The sequence below is a fragment of the Arachis hypogaea genome, chromosome 4 (genome assembly GCF_003086295.3).
Source record: "Arachis hypogaea cultivar Tifrunner chromosome 4, arahy.Tifrunner.gnm2.J5K5, whole genome shotgun sequence".
NCBI classification, from domain to species: Eukaryota; Viridiplantae; Streptophyta; class Magnoliopsida; order Fabales; family Fabaceae; genus Arachis; species Arachis hypogaea.
The window spans coordinates 2,711,447-2,728,371 of NC_092039.1; the positions used below are offsets into that span (position 1 = coordinate 2,711,447).

The following is a 16,925-nucleotide window of genomic DNA, read 5'->3' on the forward strand; positions in this document are numbered from 1 at the left end:
CTAATACATGATTACAATTTTTTTTGTTAGACTTATGCCAATTTAATTAGACTTAATTATAAAAAGTATTTCTACGTATAGTAACACCGATAATAATAATATTATACACAGATAGATAGATAGATAATTTTAGTAAATATATAAATTAAAAAAGAATCGAATAAATAATTATTTTAAAATTTTACTGATTTTAATGGTCTAATTAATTAGTCTATGCATATGATACGTTGTTTTTTTTTTTTAAAGAAAAACCTTAAATGTTGGAGTATGTAAGAAATTCGCTGAAATTGAAGTCGCTTTTGACTTGTCTGGCTCCAATTTTGCCTTCCTCGTGGTTGGGTTGGTTTGACCTATCACCCATAACATTTATTAAAGAAGACCATTATCACAATTTGCAATCACAATGAAGAACAACAACCCCACTCCCCTTTCTCTCTCTCACTCCCACACACAAATTCACAAATTAAATCATTTATTAATATCTAATCATATATTTTTCAGTTCCCAACCCAACACTATCAGCTACCATCTATCACTTGTAACTTGTGTGTGTAAGAAACACTCACTTCTCTTCCTCACTGCTGCTCTCCCTCATTGACCACTTAACCCTAACTCACAGCCTCGCGCCACGGCCGTTTCGTGCCTCAGGTTTGGTTTTCTAGCTTTCTTTTTTTTCCTTCTGATTTTGTTGTGTTTAGTTTCTTAATTTCTAGGGTTTGGTTCATGTAAAACTGATTCACGAAATTTGTGATGTATTGCGAAGATCTGGGTGTCAAGTACTCAAATTGTGTGGTTGGAATTGGTGGTCTTAGTGGCTCTGGAATATCAAGGTATTCATATTGTTATCAATTCATTATTCGGTGTATGCTATTTAGTTGGTATTATCTTAATTGTTGACATGTCTCAGTGTCATGGCTCCTTAAGCCTATAGATTTCAATAGCTTGCTGAAGAGTCTTGAATCATGAAACCAAACCTTAACAATGTAATAAAACTGTTTCCTTTGCATTTAAAAAGGTATTTTATTAATTGATAAAGGTTTTGAGATAATAAGTGGTTGAGTTAATGACTTTTATTATGCTGACGTGGTAAGTGCTGAAGGACTTGTGATTAGCCAGAGTATGTGGACTTTTGCATGTATAAAAAGGAAAAGAAAGATAACCGCTGAAGCTTCTGCAAATGTTATCTGGCTGAGAAATCTAAACCGAAAGGAGGTTAAAATAGGAGAATGAAGAGAAAAGGGGGGGGGGGGGGGGGGGCAGTGATAGAGCCAGATGTGAGAAGATTAGGAATCTTATTCCTCTTCAATTCAGCTTTGCTTTACAATTGCCTCGGCAGAGGTCTTTTCTGTGCCAGCTGCAGCTAGTTGGTTGTTTATCTATGTCTGGGATTTTGGGGTTGTGTTTGTCGGTGGGGCTATTACTTTGAATGTGTTATGGTGGTGCTGCTCTTTGGGATGTTTGCGTACCGAAGTGAGGGCAAGAGAGGAGTGACAGCCAAAGATACATCTGAACTTATTTATAGAAGTTGGAGTTTGATTTGATGCAAACAATGTTGGTAGGGGAAATTCTCGTTCAATGCTCAGTGTTACTGTTATATTTTATTATTACTGAAGCTTGGATGCCACGTCTTGACCTGTGGGAGGTTGCCATGGTAACTGTTTTTGGAGGGAACACTGTTTGCCTCGTCTTATGGGCTTCTAACTTTCTATTTTTATAAGATTTTTTATCTTGTGGATAGGATTGGATTTGAAGCATCGAAAATGGATGGTAAAGCTGAAACTGAAGTGAAAGGTGCTGTTAAGAACTTCATCTGGACCCAGCAATACAGAGTTGAGACTTGAAAGCTGAAAGTTGAAACTAAATCCTGTTTTTGATGCACAATGAACCAGTTAGTTGAACACTCTTCTAATGCTCATAGTCATAGGGGCTATAGAGTTCAAGCTCCACTGGTGAGTCACTCCAATTTCACGTCTATTTTATCATTTTCTTTTCTTATATTATGCATTTTCTGAGACACACCTAAACTTGAACTGATTGACCTTTGTGCTGACCTAGTCAAAATTCCATCTTAATAGCTAAACTAAATATGAATGTCAACCTCTTTAGCCTATAGTCTTATCAGTAATTCACACTATTCTAGGGATTGCCACTCAATTTTTCCCCTTATTTTATTGGAATATGAATGAATTTGGATTGAAGGTTAAGCGTGTTTGTTGGCAGTGGTATCAGCAGGAATAATCATGTCTCTTTTTTCTCTCTCCTTTTTTTTTTGATGAGGTTTTTCTCTTGGCTCTTTATGGATTTATCACTTGGTTTCTTTATTAGGGATGGTTACTCGAGTTGTTATGCTGATGAAATGGAGAGCTCTGTTGAGCTAATGATTGTTCTCTCCATTTTTTATTACATCTTCTCAGAATCTGAATACACAGGCTTGTTAAGCTAAAAAATATCATAAATTTCATAATGATAGCTTCCTAGTCATATTTTGACTCAACCTCCCCATCTTCTTAACAATCACTTCTTACATACATTTGGTTTAATTAGGCATTGCCTACTCATTATGTTCTTAAAGCATGTTTTTATGCTCTTCTTTCATTACATTTTTGTTTCGCAAGTTTACTAATTCCTATGTATCTTGATTAGAAAAATATGGTAATTGTGGGGACAGAGAAGTGTCTTCACCATCACTCCTCGTCACTCCTACTTGGCTTCTTGATAGTTATTGTGTGTCGGTATTTTTTCTCATTCTGAAATGCTTTTGCGATGGGCCAAAGGAGATTTTTCCCTTGATACCGTTTTCTTAAGTTGGAATTAATTCGCCAATCACTATTTCCATCTATTCATGATCAAAACCCCTGACAGGCAAGACTCAAGACGTTGTGCTCATTTCTCAATTGGAGGAAACAACATTGTTTCCTTTCAGAACCTTCAGATCTTTCTGAATCTCAATAGTTCCCTCCTTTCTGGAGCTGTTCAGCACCATTATGAGTTGCTAAGCAATACAACTTTCTCCTTTGTGCTGCTGTTTTCCTTCCTGATATTCTTCTGTTTGTCTGACTCGACTTCCTCTCAACATTGATTGTAGCATTTGTCTCTGTTTTTAATTTTGAAATGTCCATGATTAACAATTTGTATCTATTTTCTTTTAATGTGCTCTTTGCATTTTTAATGTTCTTACTTACCAATGTCCCTTCTTAAATTTCCGTTGTCTTATTTTCGGTGTTTTTCTTTTGAATCTCAATGTCCTAGCATCATCAGCAGTTTGATAGCTATTTTCATAAATAATGGTAAGATTAGGTAACTTATATAAAGAAAATGTGAAAAATTCCAGTATGATGAAGGTTTTTATTACATTGTGATGTTACTTCTGTAAACCTTATTTTTTTAGTCACTGGAAAATATATGCCAAAACAGTTACTGCTTGGGTACTAGAAGTCTTAAGACCAATACGTAGAGCTTAATCTGGGCATTTACATTCTGTTAAATGAAATATTTCTTTTGCTCGGTTATGGTTAGAATACTAATATATCAAGTTATTCAGGTTGATTCTGTTTCATGCTACTGTAGAGTAGATTCGGGCCTAAAAACAGTTGCTGGGGCAAGGAAATTTGTTCCGGGATCAAAGCTATGTATCCAACCTGACATAAATCCGAATGCACATAGGAGAAAAAACTCACGGAGAGAGAGGACAAGAGTTCAGCCTCCTCTCCTACCTGGCCTCCCTGACGATCTTGCTATTGCTTGTTTGATTCGAGTACCCCGGGTAGAGCACAGGAAACTGCGTTTGGTTTGCAAAAGATGGCACCGCCTCTTGTCTGGAAACTTCTTTTATTCACTGAGAAAAAGTCTTGGAATGGCCGAAGAGTGGGTTTATGTCATCAAAAGAGATCGTGATGGAAGAATTTCATTGCATGCATTTGATCCCACCTACCAACTGTGGCAACCCCTTCCCCCTGTTCCTGTGGAATATTCTGAAGCACTAGGATTTGGCTGTGCAGTTCTTAGCGGTTGTCACTTGTACTTATTTGGTGGAAGGGATCCTCTGAAGGGATCTATGAGACGTGTCATTTTCTATAATGCCCGAACAAATAAATGGCACAGGGCACCAGATATGCTGCGGAAACGCCATCTGTTTGGTTCATGTGTAATAAATAATTGTCTTTATGTGGCTGGTGGTGAATGCGAAGGAATTCAAAGAACTCTTAGGTCTGCTGAAGTTTATGATCCAAATCGGAGTAGGTGGAACTTTATCTCAGAGATGAGCACAGCGATGGTGCCCTTTATTGGGGTTGTTCATAATGGAACATGGTTTCTGAAGGGACTTGGGTCGCGTCGCAATGTCATGTGCGAAGCATATTCCCCTGAAACCGATGCCTGGACTCCAGTTAGTAATGGGATGGTGAATGGCTGGCGTAATCCTAGCATCTCGCTTAATGGACAACTGTATGCACTTGATTGCCAGGATGGGTGCAAGCTCACAGTATATGACACTGCAACAGATTCATGGAAAAAGTTTATTGACAGCAAGCTTCATTTGGGTAGCTCCCGTGCTCTCGATGCTGCTGCACTTGTTTCCCTCAATGGAAAGTTATGCATCATCCGCAACAATATGAGCATCAGTCTAGTCGATGTTTCTAGTCCAAACAGGCAAGTGGAAACAAATCCTCACCTATGGGAAAATATTGCCGGAGAGGGTCACATCAGGACATTAGTTAGAAATTTATGGTCAACTATAGCAGGGCGTGGTGGTTTGAAGAGTCACATTGTTCATTGTCAAGTGCTTCAAGCGTGAGGTTCAAAAGTTCTTTAGTATCATATTTGCTATACTGTTAGCAGAACTCATGGTTTCGTCTGAAATTGATTGAAATAGGTTTTATCTACTTTGTTTTGGGGGAAATGTAGGAAAAATTGTGGTTTTTTTTTTTCCTGTAAAGATGAGTTTAATTGTTATTTTGGCAATAGAATGAATGGAGTCCGTCCTTTACAATCATGAATTAAGGCTGTCCATTTTCCTTTCTTGCTATTTGCTAGATAGACAATTAGATGTAACATACAAGGCTTGTTTGGCATGATTTGCGGCTGTACATGATTTATTAGGAAAACGGCATATAATAATTACTCGTTTGTGTCATTCCAAAAAGTAAAAAGTAGTTTGTTTTTGAAAAATATGTACTTATTTCATTTTTTGCGTGTGTGCTTCTATAAAAAATCAGAAACAGAAATAAGCAATACGGGAAGAAAATTATGACGAGTAAAAATTCTCACGGGAATAAGTATTACTAAGGTGAATTTTACTTTACATCTTGTTTGCTATTTGTTATAAAAAATCACTCAGAAATTTAGATTTTTTATTTAAATAATTATATTCTTTCATGATATACGCAAAAACAAAAGTTTTGACATAAATGTGCATCAGTGTATAATTTGAAATATCGTGTTGTGGCTAAACGATTCAAAGCATTTCGCATGATCTTGCCGCAAAATGAAATTTATATATATAATTTTCACATGGCAGATGGCGGTGTTGTGAGATATAAGTGATTTTTTTTGTCGAATTATCCAAGCATTGACACCATGTTATTGGGATTTGACTAATTTGAGGTGGCGTTTATGTTAGTCCTTAGAATTTTTGTCCAACAGAATTAAATTTTATTTGCAAAAGAACCATTAGCTTATTATTGCAATATAACTATTCAAGTAAAGAACCAATTTGGGTTGGTCGAGTAGTCAACTCACTCGTCCGTTTAAGTAAGTGTTGGAGATTTGAGACCCGCCTTATGCATGCAGCAACCCATTGGTCAGTGACAGATTTTTAGTTATTGACCTTTCGGATTAGGATACGGTGGAAAGAAAAACTATATAAGTAAAGTAACTCTTCTCAATTACAATAATAACTTAATATATCTCTAATCTCTTATTGTGCCATTTAAGTCTATATTCAATGCTAATTTGAAAATAAGTAAATGATAAGTCTTTTATTATTTGTGCCAATGAATGCAGGTCATTTGAATTTACAGTTTTACACAGAAAATTCTGGTTTCTTTATATTATGTAGGCCATTCTACTACTATCACCACTATTATATTACGTATTGCCGTGGCTAAGCAATAAAATAAAAATGGAATAAAATCGAACATGCAATGTGCTAAAATAAAATAGCGTAAACTTGAACTTTTTATTGCCAGATTCTTCTAAAGTTACATATAACATGCTGCTAGTTACATAAAATTAAACTTTTTATTGTGATTCTTCTAAAGTGTGCCCTTTTTAATAAAATAAAGATGACAAAATATGATCAATCTTTATATTTATTATCAATATAAAAATATATTAAATGTTCGTAATAGACAAAGTTCTTCTTTTAAAATAATAATTCAATAAATAACTTATAAATGTCACTATTTTCATTCATAATTGAGGAATAAAATAAATTTTTCAAACGACAACTAAATGTGTGAAAATGTTGATCTTCATGCTTATCATGTTAAAAAATTATTATTTTTTAATTTATTTATAAATAATATATATATTAATTATAATTATAAATTAAACTATTTTATATCAAATGACTTACATAATGGTAATTTTATTTATTATTATAAATACTAAATTAAATAAATTATTATTATTTTTGATTTAAAATTCATGTAACTTGGTCTGTGTGTGTATAATCAGATTTTTTTAAAATAAAATAAAAAATTAAATAAATTTTCAAACAAGATATTTTAATTTTATTTTTTAGAATACAATTTTTTTTTGGTAATAAGAATAAGTTTGTCATACCTCCGGCGAACTCTATAAATTATATAGAGTTCGCCGCACCTCCGACGAACTATATGTTAGATTTCCAAAATAAAAGCATGCCTGTTGTTGGAAAGCAGATAAGAAAAGCACAATTTCATTGTTTATTTTCTTTCTCTTATTGTTGATATTTTCTCTACGATGTCAAGGAATTCATTGTTATCCATTCATTATGATGGTGAAATAGTGTACGACGTAGAAGGTTCTATCGTTTTTAGATCGGGGCAACCGATAATTACCTATATGACACCGGAAGTCAACAATTTAACAGCTTTGAAGAATTTGATATTGTATTCCGTCAAGCAGCAAAAAGCAAAAAGGGCGAAAAAAATTTACTACAGATATCCGACTGAAGTAGATGCCAATTTGTTTTATAAAAGGTATATTACAGTTGTATTGTCTTTGTTACTATTATATTTATCAGACCACGGTTGTGAGAAATATGTCTATTGTCCTGAATTAGGTACCGCGACGACGAGGACGTACGACTTATAAGGTCGTGGCACAACCGATGGACAAATATTCATCTGTTGGAATTATTCGTGTATCTCGTTGAGGTTGGTGGCCGAAGATCATCTGCAGATATTGTTGATGATAATCCATTGAGTGGAACTGTTAGACGAACTATCAGAAGGACTATGGTGGATTTAAATATGCCACTTGAGGATAGTCAGGAGGGGTCTAATGTTAAAGTTTGTAATGTTGACTTAATGGACGACAATGTTAAAAGTCATGATGGTTCTGCTATCAGAGATCCGATGATGGATCAGTATGAAGTTAACCCCGATGACGGATACAATGCTGACGAAGAACTACCTGAAATTTCTGATGATGGTGACGAGGAAGAAGAGATGAACTACTACGGTGACACACAGATCGCTCTGACACAGCTTGCCATTTCTCGACCAAATGACTGGCCGGATCATTTCATGAGGTTGAATCTCGATGCAATGATTTCGGATTGGTCGTTTACCCAGGGAGGCCCTGAAGAGGATCCAAGCAACGAGTTTGAGGTTGGACAACAATTTAAGAACAAGGAAGAAGTCGTGTTGGCAGTTAAGCAGTACAGCATCAGGAGGGATGCGGAGTACAAAATAGTAGAGAGTGACCAGTTGAGGTACAATGCACAATGTATCTAGTTCGGACCCGGTTGTAATTGGAGCATACTCATATCATATCGCCGAAAGCAAGAAAAGTGGGAGGTTAGGAGATACACTGGTCCTCATACTTGCATGCAAACTTCGATGGGACAAGACCATGGTAGGTTGGATTCGAAGGTGATTGCGCAACACATTTTCACGATGGTCAAAGCTGATCCAACAATCAACATTAGGGTTTCCCAAGGAGGTGTGGAGAATCACTTTGGTTACAAGGCGTCCTACAGAAAGGTTTGGCTTACAAATATAAAAGGAGATAGAGACTATTTCATGAGCGCATAGAGCGCAATAAAATTGATCTTTAGAGGGCGCGTATGGCGCAATAAGAGTGGTCTTCAGAGGGCGCATAGAGCGCAATAAGAGAGGGCGCGTAGAGCGCAATGAGAGAGGGCGCATAGCGCAGATGAAACTGCCAGCAGAAGAAGGCGCAGACAGGCCTGTTTCATGAATGATAGTTATTTCTGTTAGAACAGGGATAACCAAGACTTATGTTGGATTTTTACTTGGATGGATGTAATAGAGATTGGTTGAATTCTGAGCAAAATTAGAATATTAATTATTCATTGTGGAAAGAGGTTGAAAAAGAAGTAGGGTGATTTTTCATCGGAAAGATGATAGCTTATGTATCCTTTTTAAGGATGATACCAAAAACTCTGATATCATGATAAAACTATAAAAGAATAAGAAAAGAAAATATGAAGAATTTTCATTAATTGATTGAATTGAATTGTAAATTATGAAGGTAAAACTAAATATATATATTGGTTTAAGAAAGATAAAAACAAATAAAGACTAAAATTGTAATTGAATTTATGTATTCTATCAATGTAATGGATGAAGGACGAATGAAAGAAAAAAGTTATGATCCTTAGAATAATGTCTGAGCAGCGATCGGGGCGTGCTGGCCGCTATCAACCTAGTATTTGCTATGATCTGTATTCAAAGATTCGAGCAACTTCTTTGCCAGATTTTCAGATTACAGAAATTAGGAGAATATCTATCGAGGAGCTTTGTCTGCGGGTGAAGCTGCTTGACCCAACTTGCAAAATAGAAGAGTATCTTCGCAAGACATTAGATCCTCCGGTTTTGGAGTCCATACGTCATGTAATTTTAGTTCTACAAGATATTAGGGCATTGTCTAAAAATTCACACAGTTTGGGGAGAAACTCAGTTCTCTTCCTGTTCACCCATTAACTAGCCGGATGCTTTTTTTTGCTATATTGATGGTCTGTCTCAATCCGTCTTTAACGGTAGCATGTGCATATGATCATAGAGATCCATTTACACTTCCAATGTTGCCTGAAGAAAACCATCAAATTTTTTTAACTTGACAAAATTCGACGTGATCTCCATAATTGATGCAGCGGCCATTTTTGTTTTATTGGTAAATATTTAAGCCTAAAGATTGTGAGATATGAGAGAGAAGGGGATAGTGAAATCAAATAGCTCAATTCTTCAAGGCGTGTGTTACACACTTTTCTTTAGGTTTAATTCGCCCCCACCAATGTACAATGATGTGTAAAATGGGTTATTGGCGAATTTCCTATAAGATACAATGAAGAACACTTACTTGTTTATGCACTCACACAATCAAGCCTTACATTAAATAATAATTTACAGAGTAATATTCTCTATTCTTCCTTTTGCGCATAAAAAAGAGTTGAGATGGATCGTTCAGCAATAATGAAATGAGAGAAATTTATTGAGACAGAGTACATGCAACATGCAGACATGCAGCTACGATTTCAACAGGCACAACTTTTCAAATAGTTACAACATTTCAACAGACATAACTATTCAAATAGTCGCAACTTTTTAACAGGTATAACTTTTGAATAAGTCACAACTCTACAAAGAGATGTAACTCTTCAAAATAATTTTTCATATATTTTGAAAATATATCTCACTTTCTTTACTTTTTTTTTCTCCCTCTATCATCATCTTCCCCTTTTCTTGATGGTCCTCATCCATGAGGACGCGAGGCTCTCCCTCTCTCTCCCTCTCACAAAATCACCTCTCATGGCTGCTAGATGCAACCTTTCACCACTCTCTTTAAATAGAGTGATATTGATTATTGTTAACCTTTTGATCAAATTAAAAACCAACCTTCACATTTTTTAGTTCAGCCACCTACTCCACCTTCACATCATTAGCGTCGTTTGTCACAGCAAAAATGCTTCACAAGGTTTTTATTTTCCGTTCATTTTCCTATATTATCAAAATGTTATAAGCTTGGTTATTACTTATTAGACCGTGTAAATTCGTAACCCACCGGCCCCAAATCCAAAGTTCATTAAGTTGTACATATTCTTGAAAACATCTGCTTTCTAATGGATTTTAACACCTAAGCCTTCAAAGAATGTATATCCATTTTAATCCCAAAAAAAGAGAGATGAAATTAAAAACTGAACGAGTGGCAACGTTCTCATCAGGCTATAGAATGATGTAATAGATCAATATCACCCCCAAAATCATTTAGCAAGAAAACTTCCTCTAATTTCATTCACTACCAATAGTACAAAATCTTAGCTCAGCTGATTAGGCAATGTTAAAATGGCAAACATAATCTGTAGAAATTTAACAAGGGAATGTAAACATCTCCCCACTGCATAATCTACAACCAGTCCCCAACAAAATTACTGCCCACGATGAAAGGTTGTAAAAATAACTCCTAATGTTAATAACCACCATTTCCAACACCAACCAACATTATACAACATTACAACCTCTATTGATGTGGTAACAATACCACTACACCACCGTCTCCTTCAATAATTAGCATAACAGTTCAAAATGATGCTGGCTTAGGATACTACAAGGGCAACAATAAATTTGAAAGAAGAATTGAGAAGAAAGGAAAAGAGGAAGAGGGGTAGAAAAATCATCCTATGGGTGTACATCCGCACCTAATCTCTATGTATAATGCTTTGGGTGGTGGTGGAAGTTAATCCCATGCACTGGTTCCACCGGGACCATATCCACCCGACGCCCCATATCCACCACTGCTGTTTCCGGCATTGTAGTAATCAGAACCACCCCTGTTGAAAGAACCTTCTCTTCGAAAGTCTCGGCCACCAAAACGCCCTCCTCCCGAACGACGGTTCCTACCTCCAAATGACGATCGAGCAGCATACCGTGAGAGCCATGCTGGCACTTCTTGATTTGCTTCCTGCATTAGTTCTGCCAAAGACCTTGCAAGGGAGGCATTGTTGTCATTAAAGAATGCAGTTGCGAGGCCTTTCTTTCCAGCACGTCCCGTCCTTCCGATACGGTGTACATAGTCATCAATATCATTGGGAAGGTCAAAGTTAACAACATGGGCGACATGAGGAATATCAAGACCACGTGCAGCCACATCAGTGGCAACCAATATGGGCGTGTTGCCACTTTTAAATGACCTTAATGCCATTTCTCTTTCCTGCAGAGATTCACGAACAGCTAAGCATATATACAAATCCCAAGCATACAAACAAGATATGACACAACCAATACAATTCTCACCAAAAAAGAAAAATAATTAGAATACAATTTGAATACAATTTGATATAAAAGACTTTCAAAACTAATGATTGTAACAAATTGGAAAGTAAGTCAGCCTTTGAAAATAAGAGAAAGCAAAATAAATGCATGCTTCACCTTCATACAAACTAATAATAAATCAGAAAAAGTTATGCAAGAATAGAGAAGAATTAATGAACAAGAACAGACACGCCAAAAAGAAAGAAATTTGAAACTAGCGTATGATGGAAAAGCCAATTCTAAAATGAAGATGTTGTAGGTCTTAAAAAGTGTCATCTCTGAACACCTAAGGGTGTTTCCATAAGTTTAGTTTAGGAGAGTTTTAGAGGGGAGAGAAAAGCTTTGGAATGCCCCCTAGTTTTATTATTAAGAGAATAAGTATTTTGGTTGTTTTTGTTAACCCTCCAAATTCCCATTTTCAAGTTCCCCAAATTGGGGAGTTTGATATGTTAGTTTAATTAATATTTTAAATCAAACTAAATTATTGTAATTGTACAAATATACAGTAAACCCTTCAAAACGCACCTTCTTAATTATTTTAAACGCATGAACAAGACTATTAAAAATCTTCCCTTTCCTTTCCCTCAACTCATGAACACACCCTAAACAAAGATACAAATACATTTTTACAACAAACTAACCTGTTGAGTCCGGTCTCCATGAATGGTAGTAGCTGGAAAACCATTCATACACAGCCAATGTTCCAGTGCATCAGCTCCCTTCTTTGTCTCCACAAAAACTAATGTCAAAGCTTGCTGCAAAACAGGAAATCAAGCATGAAATAGTCTTAATGTCTAATGAGCCATTTAGCTAGAGTTAAATCATGAATATAAAGATAATATACTATAGTCCAAAAGCATAATAGTCCAACAATCCTCTAAATCCAACACACAAAAATATGTATGCCATTGTTCAGAGATAACAATCACATCTGATGGAGCAAAGATAAAAGTAAAAGAGTAGAAATTCACTTTGTGTGAAATGATAATAAGATAATACCTTTCCTTGCACACCATTTGCTCTCTGTGCATGAAGAAGATCCATGAGATGACTTCTCTTGTCAGACTCCTGAACATACTCAACTCTTTGGACAATTAAATCGGTACTTGACCCAACTCTTCCAACAGCAAGAAAAATGTATTTTGACAGGAAATCCGAGGCTAGTCTCTGCATGTCAACAATAAATTACAACAATAATTCAGATATTCTGCAGTTTGTCTCTAAGCCCCATATGATCTCAACTGAATCAGAAATTGCCTTTAATGCTTGACTCAAAAGGTAGTTACCCTATCTATTAATAAAGATAAAGGAAGTTTGGGCGTCAAAATACCCCTAGACACGAATATGCTACTCAAATGCATAAAGCACATTTCACTAAGATAGATAAAGCAAAATTAAAAGCAAAACAGCTTGCAGAAACTACACATCCCTAGAGACAATGGGGAAAGAAAAAGAGAAACAAGGCTATGTTTGAAAGAGAGACCAAGACTGAGAGACAGAAACCGGGAGACTGAGACTAAATTTAGTATCTGTATTATGTTTCGTGTAAAATGTACAAAACTAAATTGTCTTAGTATCTTGTTTGGTTCAAGATAAATATGGAGATGAAATAAGAATATTAAAGAAAATGTTGAGTTTTGAGTCTTCGTCCCCAGAAATTTTAGTCCCTTGTGTCCCCACTTTCTGAAGGTACTAATAAAGGGACTGAAATTGTGTCCGAGAACTGAAATTTTAGTTCCAGTCTCTGGAAACAAACACTACCTAAAAGTTGATGCAACAAATGAAGCAGGCAAGCTAGTAAAATCAATAAATACAATTCTAAATTAATTTCAGAAACACTGTTAGATCAAAGGTGCTTCACTCAAAAATGTACTTTGAATAATGAACTAAACCTGTATCTCTTTAGGAAACGTGGCACTGAATAGCATAGTCTGTCTTACACCTGGAGGAGGCATATCCATTTGTTCGACAATCTTCCTTATTTGCGGCTCAAAACCCATATCCAGCATCCTATCTGCCTCATCTAGGGCAAGATATCTTATCATCTGAAGTGAAACTCTAGCTCTCTCCAGCAAATCTACCAGTCTTCCAGGAGTTGCAACAAGAATGTCCACCCCCTTCTCAAGCTCTCTTAGCTGGAAAATAATAAATTGGTTGGTATATATCAAAATCATAAATTGGACCAAGTCAGCTAAGTTTGCAGTAGGAACAAAGCATGCAGCTTAATGATATGTTTATACGATTTCCAGATACTCTCCAACTATGCTGGTAATTTATGGATAATTAGCATAACTTCACATTTCCGAGGTCAGAAACAGTTCAATAACACTTCTACCACAGGATTCATCAACGTCCTCTGAACCTTGAGTGTGAACTATAATACCAATATCTTAAACCAAAATATAAGAAAACTTTCAAATTCACTAGAAATAGAAACCCAATTAAGAGAAACAAACACCAAACCTTATCTCATTAGGTTGATTAAGCTACATAGATCAACAAATGGAGTAACTCTGATTAAAATACAAGCATCTATCAAAAATAGCATCAATAGTAGCTTTAATTATCCCAGGTAAAACAAAACAAAAAGGAGAACCAAAAAATATAAATGATAGGAAAGAAACCTGATGGTTTATTGGAGCTCCACCATAAGCAACCACCACCTTAACGCCTGTTTGATATGCAAACTTCCTAGCCTCGTCATGTATCTGAAACCAAATCACAACATTTCCGCTATATTTTAATTTAAAATTAAGTCGCAAAACGTATACATAGTACATATAACTAACTCACTTGCATTGATAGCTCCCTAGTTGGTGAGAGAACAAGGGCAAGTGGATACACAGTACGCACACCACGAGGTGGCCTTTGCATAGGTTGTCCCCTCAAAATTCCACTGATAATTGGGAAACAGAAAGCAGCTGTCTTTCCAGAACCAGTCTGAGCACAGGCCATCAAATCCCTTCCAGCAAGGGAAATTGGTATGGCATGCCGCTGAACAGGCGTCGGCTTAACATATTTGCACCTCATTATATTACGATTAAGCGCTTCACCCAAGTCAATCTCAGCAAATGTATTCACAGGCGGTGGCACATTATCCCCGCTAGTCTCCACCGGAATGTCCTCGTAGGCATCAAAATTTATCCCCGTGTTCTCTTGCTCACCAAATTCCTGCTCTGTGTCATCCTGATCTCCAAACGGATTGACCTCACGGTCCCTCCCACGATCCCAACCCCCACTTCTGCTCCCCCATCCACTTTTGTTCCCCCCTGAACGGTAATCGCCACGAGGTGCACCCCAACGTGATCCAGAATTAACTGCACCAGCCCCAGAACCAGAAGTTGCACCGCCACTATATGGCGGGGCAGATGGTTCAGCTGATGGCGGCCGGTTCCTCAGATGCGGAGGCACGTAAGTAGACCGGGATGGAGGTAAACTATTACTAGCCCCGGCATTGTTGGCTGAAGTACCAGAACCAGCAACCTCAGCTGCAGAATTTGCAGCCAAATCAGCCCATGAAGCTCGCATAGTCAATCACAAACAAACCACAAAACACCAAAAGAAAAGCCCTTATTTCTCTCTCTTGTCCTTAGTTGCTTAAACAAAAACCCTCGATAGAAACAGAAATCCTCTTTTATAACAATCAGCCCCTGCATTCAACAAATCCAAATCAGCACCCTGATCTCGCAAAGCCGAACAGAAACGGGAACGGTAATCAAATAATGCAAGTAAAGAGCAATTGAGGAGAAAAAGGTATTAATATGAAGAACAATGCTGGCGTCCGCATTTGTGGACAAGATGGAGAAAGCTTAGGACCGGTTTCAATACCCTAAAAACGGTGCAAAACGCAATGCAGCAAAAGCAAATGGAGTTTGAACGAAGAAGAGAAGGAACCTGTATCTGTATTGTTGAAACTTGAAAGAGTTATTAAAACCCTGAATTGGAAGGAAGGAAGGAATATTGAAGGAGAAGATGGAGAAACCCTAATTCTGGTTTCTATGTATTTGGAGACGCCACAAGACAGAGAGAGACACACAACCTTCAAACTTGCATACAAAAATATCTTTTCTGCCTTACGATGCGGCCCCTCTCTCCCTCTCTTTTATTTATCAGATTTTATTTTATTTTATTTAAATTTAATCTTTAGTATTAAAATTTCAATTCAATTTATTTTCTTTTTTCTTCTGTAAGTCGTCGCTAACTCGCTATCTTGGATAGATTTAATTTTAAAAAAAAAATAAGAAACTACGTCAGAAAATTTGTAAATTAAGAGGACTAGCGGCTCAACTGCTTTTTTATTATTTTTACGAAATTAATATTTAGATTTCTATTTCTATAATTATTAATTTGATATCAATAAGGCAAAAAATTTTTAAAAAATGTTATTTAAAAATAACAATAAAAACTTCATCAATTATTTAACTTTTATAAAGTATCAAATAAATAAAGTTTAAATAAATAAGCTATGATTAAAAATCATTATTTGTCATGTATAAAAAAAATCAATATACAAATTTACAAATATTATTTACAAAGTATGTTATTATTTTTTTAAATCCAACTTACATGCAAAATATATGTTATTAAAAGAACAAATCAAAAACACAAAACACATGAGATAAAAAATTATATATATATATATATATATATATATATATATATATATATATATATATATATAAAGACTGTAAAAAATATAAGATATTGACATTTTTTATAACATTAAATTTATTTAGAAAAAGGCACACATCTACATTTTTACTTGAAGATTCAAATTATTTTTTTGGATTTTTTTTAGTAATACCACATATTTAAGTCTTTTTATAAATTAATTTTAATTAAATTAAATAATAAAATTTAAAATAATACTAGTTATAATTAATTTTTATTGTATTAGACTAATCTAATTAGATTTGGTTAATAAAAAAAATTTAATGTGTAGTATTATTTTTTTTACATATCTAGACAAATTGGACATTCAAATATTTTCTATTTTATAATTAATCTTAATACTTTGTGTAATTTTTTATTTATGCATTTCATTTTCTTTTCACTTTTAGTTTGTCCATTATTTTCTATTTAAGATGGCTAAATATTCCAATATGTGGTGTAAATTTTTATTATTTTATTTTTTTCACAAATTTTTGTAAACAAAAAATAGTTAAAATAAAAACTGAAAATAAAAACATAAATCAAGTATACTTTAGTTTAATATTTTACTTCTTAAAATTCTTCTATCTCTACTATTATATTTAGTCTTAGAGTGTACTAAATTTTTTTTTTATTCTATTTCGCCATCAAATTCATCTTGTTTAATAATATAAGAATTTAATTTGACTATTGATAAATACAAAAACTATATCATTATGAATTTATTTTTTATTAATAAAAAAATTATTAAAATTCTTAAATCATATGGTTTAATCAGGTAAAAAAGTCAAAAAAATG

At 35.0% G+C, this 16,925-nt stretch overlaps 2 protein-coding genes across 4 annotated transcripts; one reads left to right on the forward strand and one right to left on the reverse strand.

Annotated features, from left to right (window-relative positions):
* The first annotated feature begins 242 nt into the window (after nt 1-242).
* LOC112795712 (F-box/kelch-repeat protein At1g55270) lies at nt 243-4,994 on the forward strand. Of its 3 annotated transcripts, none has more exons than XM_072234858.1 (5): nt 388-648; nt 764-830; nt 1,092-1,651; nt 1,739-1,949; nt 3,542-4,994. In XM_072234858.1, the coding sequence occupies exons 4-5, from the start codon at nt 1,881-1,883 to the stop codon at nt 4,790-4,792; spliced, it is 1,320 nt and encodes a 439-aa protein (XP_072090959.1). In that variant the 5' UTR covers nt 388-648; nt 764-830; nt 1,092-1,651; nt 1,739-1,880; the 3' UTR covers nt 4,793-4,994. The 3 variants fall into 3 exon arrangements, with proteins under 3 accessions (XP_025693622.1, XP_072090959.1, XP_072090960.1); XM_072234859.1 differs by having other exon boundaries at nt 395-648; nt 1,100-1,651; XM_025837837.3 differs by lacking the exon at nt 1,092-1,651 and having other exon boundaries at nt 243-648.
* A 5,438-nt stretch (nt 4,995-10,432) lies between these two features.
* On the reverse strand, nt 10,433-15,565 carry LOC112795713 (DEAD-box ATP-dependent RNA helicase 37). The gene is made up of 7 exons (XM_025837842.3): nt 15,372-15,565; nt 14,271-15,127; nt 14,102-14,185; nt 13,370-13,612; nt 12,477-12,644; nt 12,119-12,232; nt 10,433-11,376 (listed from the first exon to the last, which is right to left on the reverse strand). Exons 2-7 carry the CDS (start codon nt 15,003-15,005, stop codon nt 10,903-10,905), a joined length of 1,818 nt encoding a protein of 605 aa, XP_025693627.1. The 5' UTR covers nt 15,006-15,127; nt 15,372-15,565; the 3' UTR covers nt 10,433-10,902.
* Nucleotides 15,566-16,925: the final 1,360 nt, after the last annotated feature.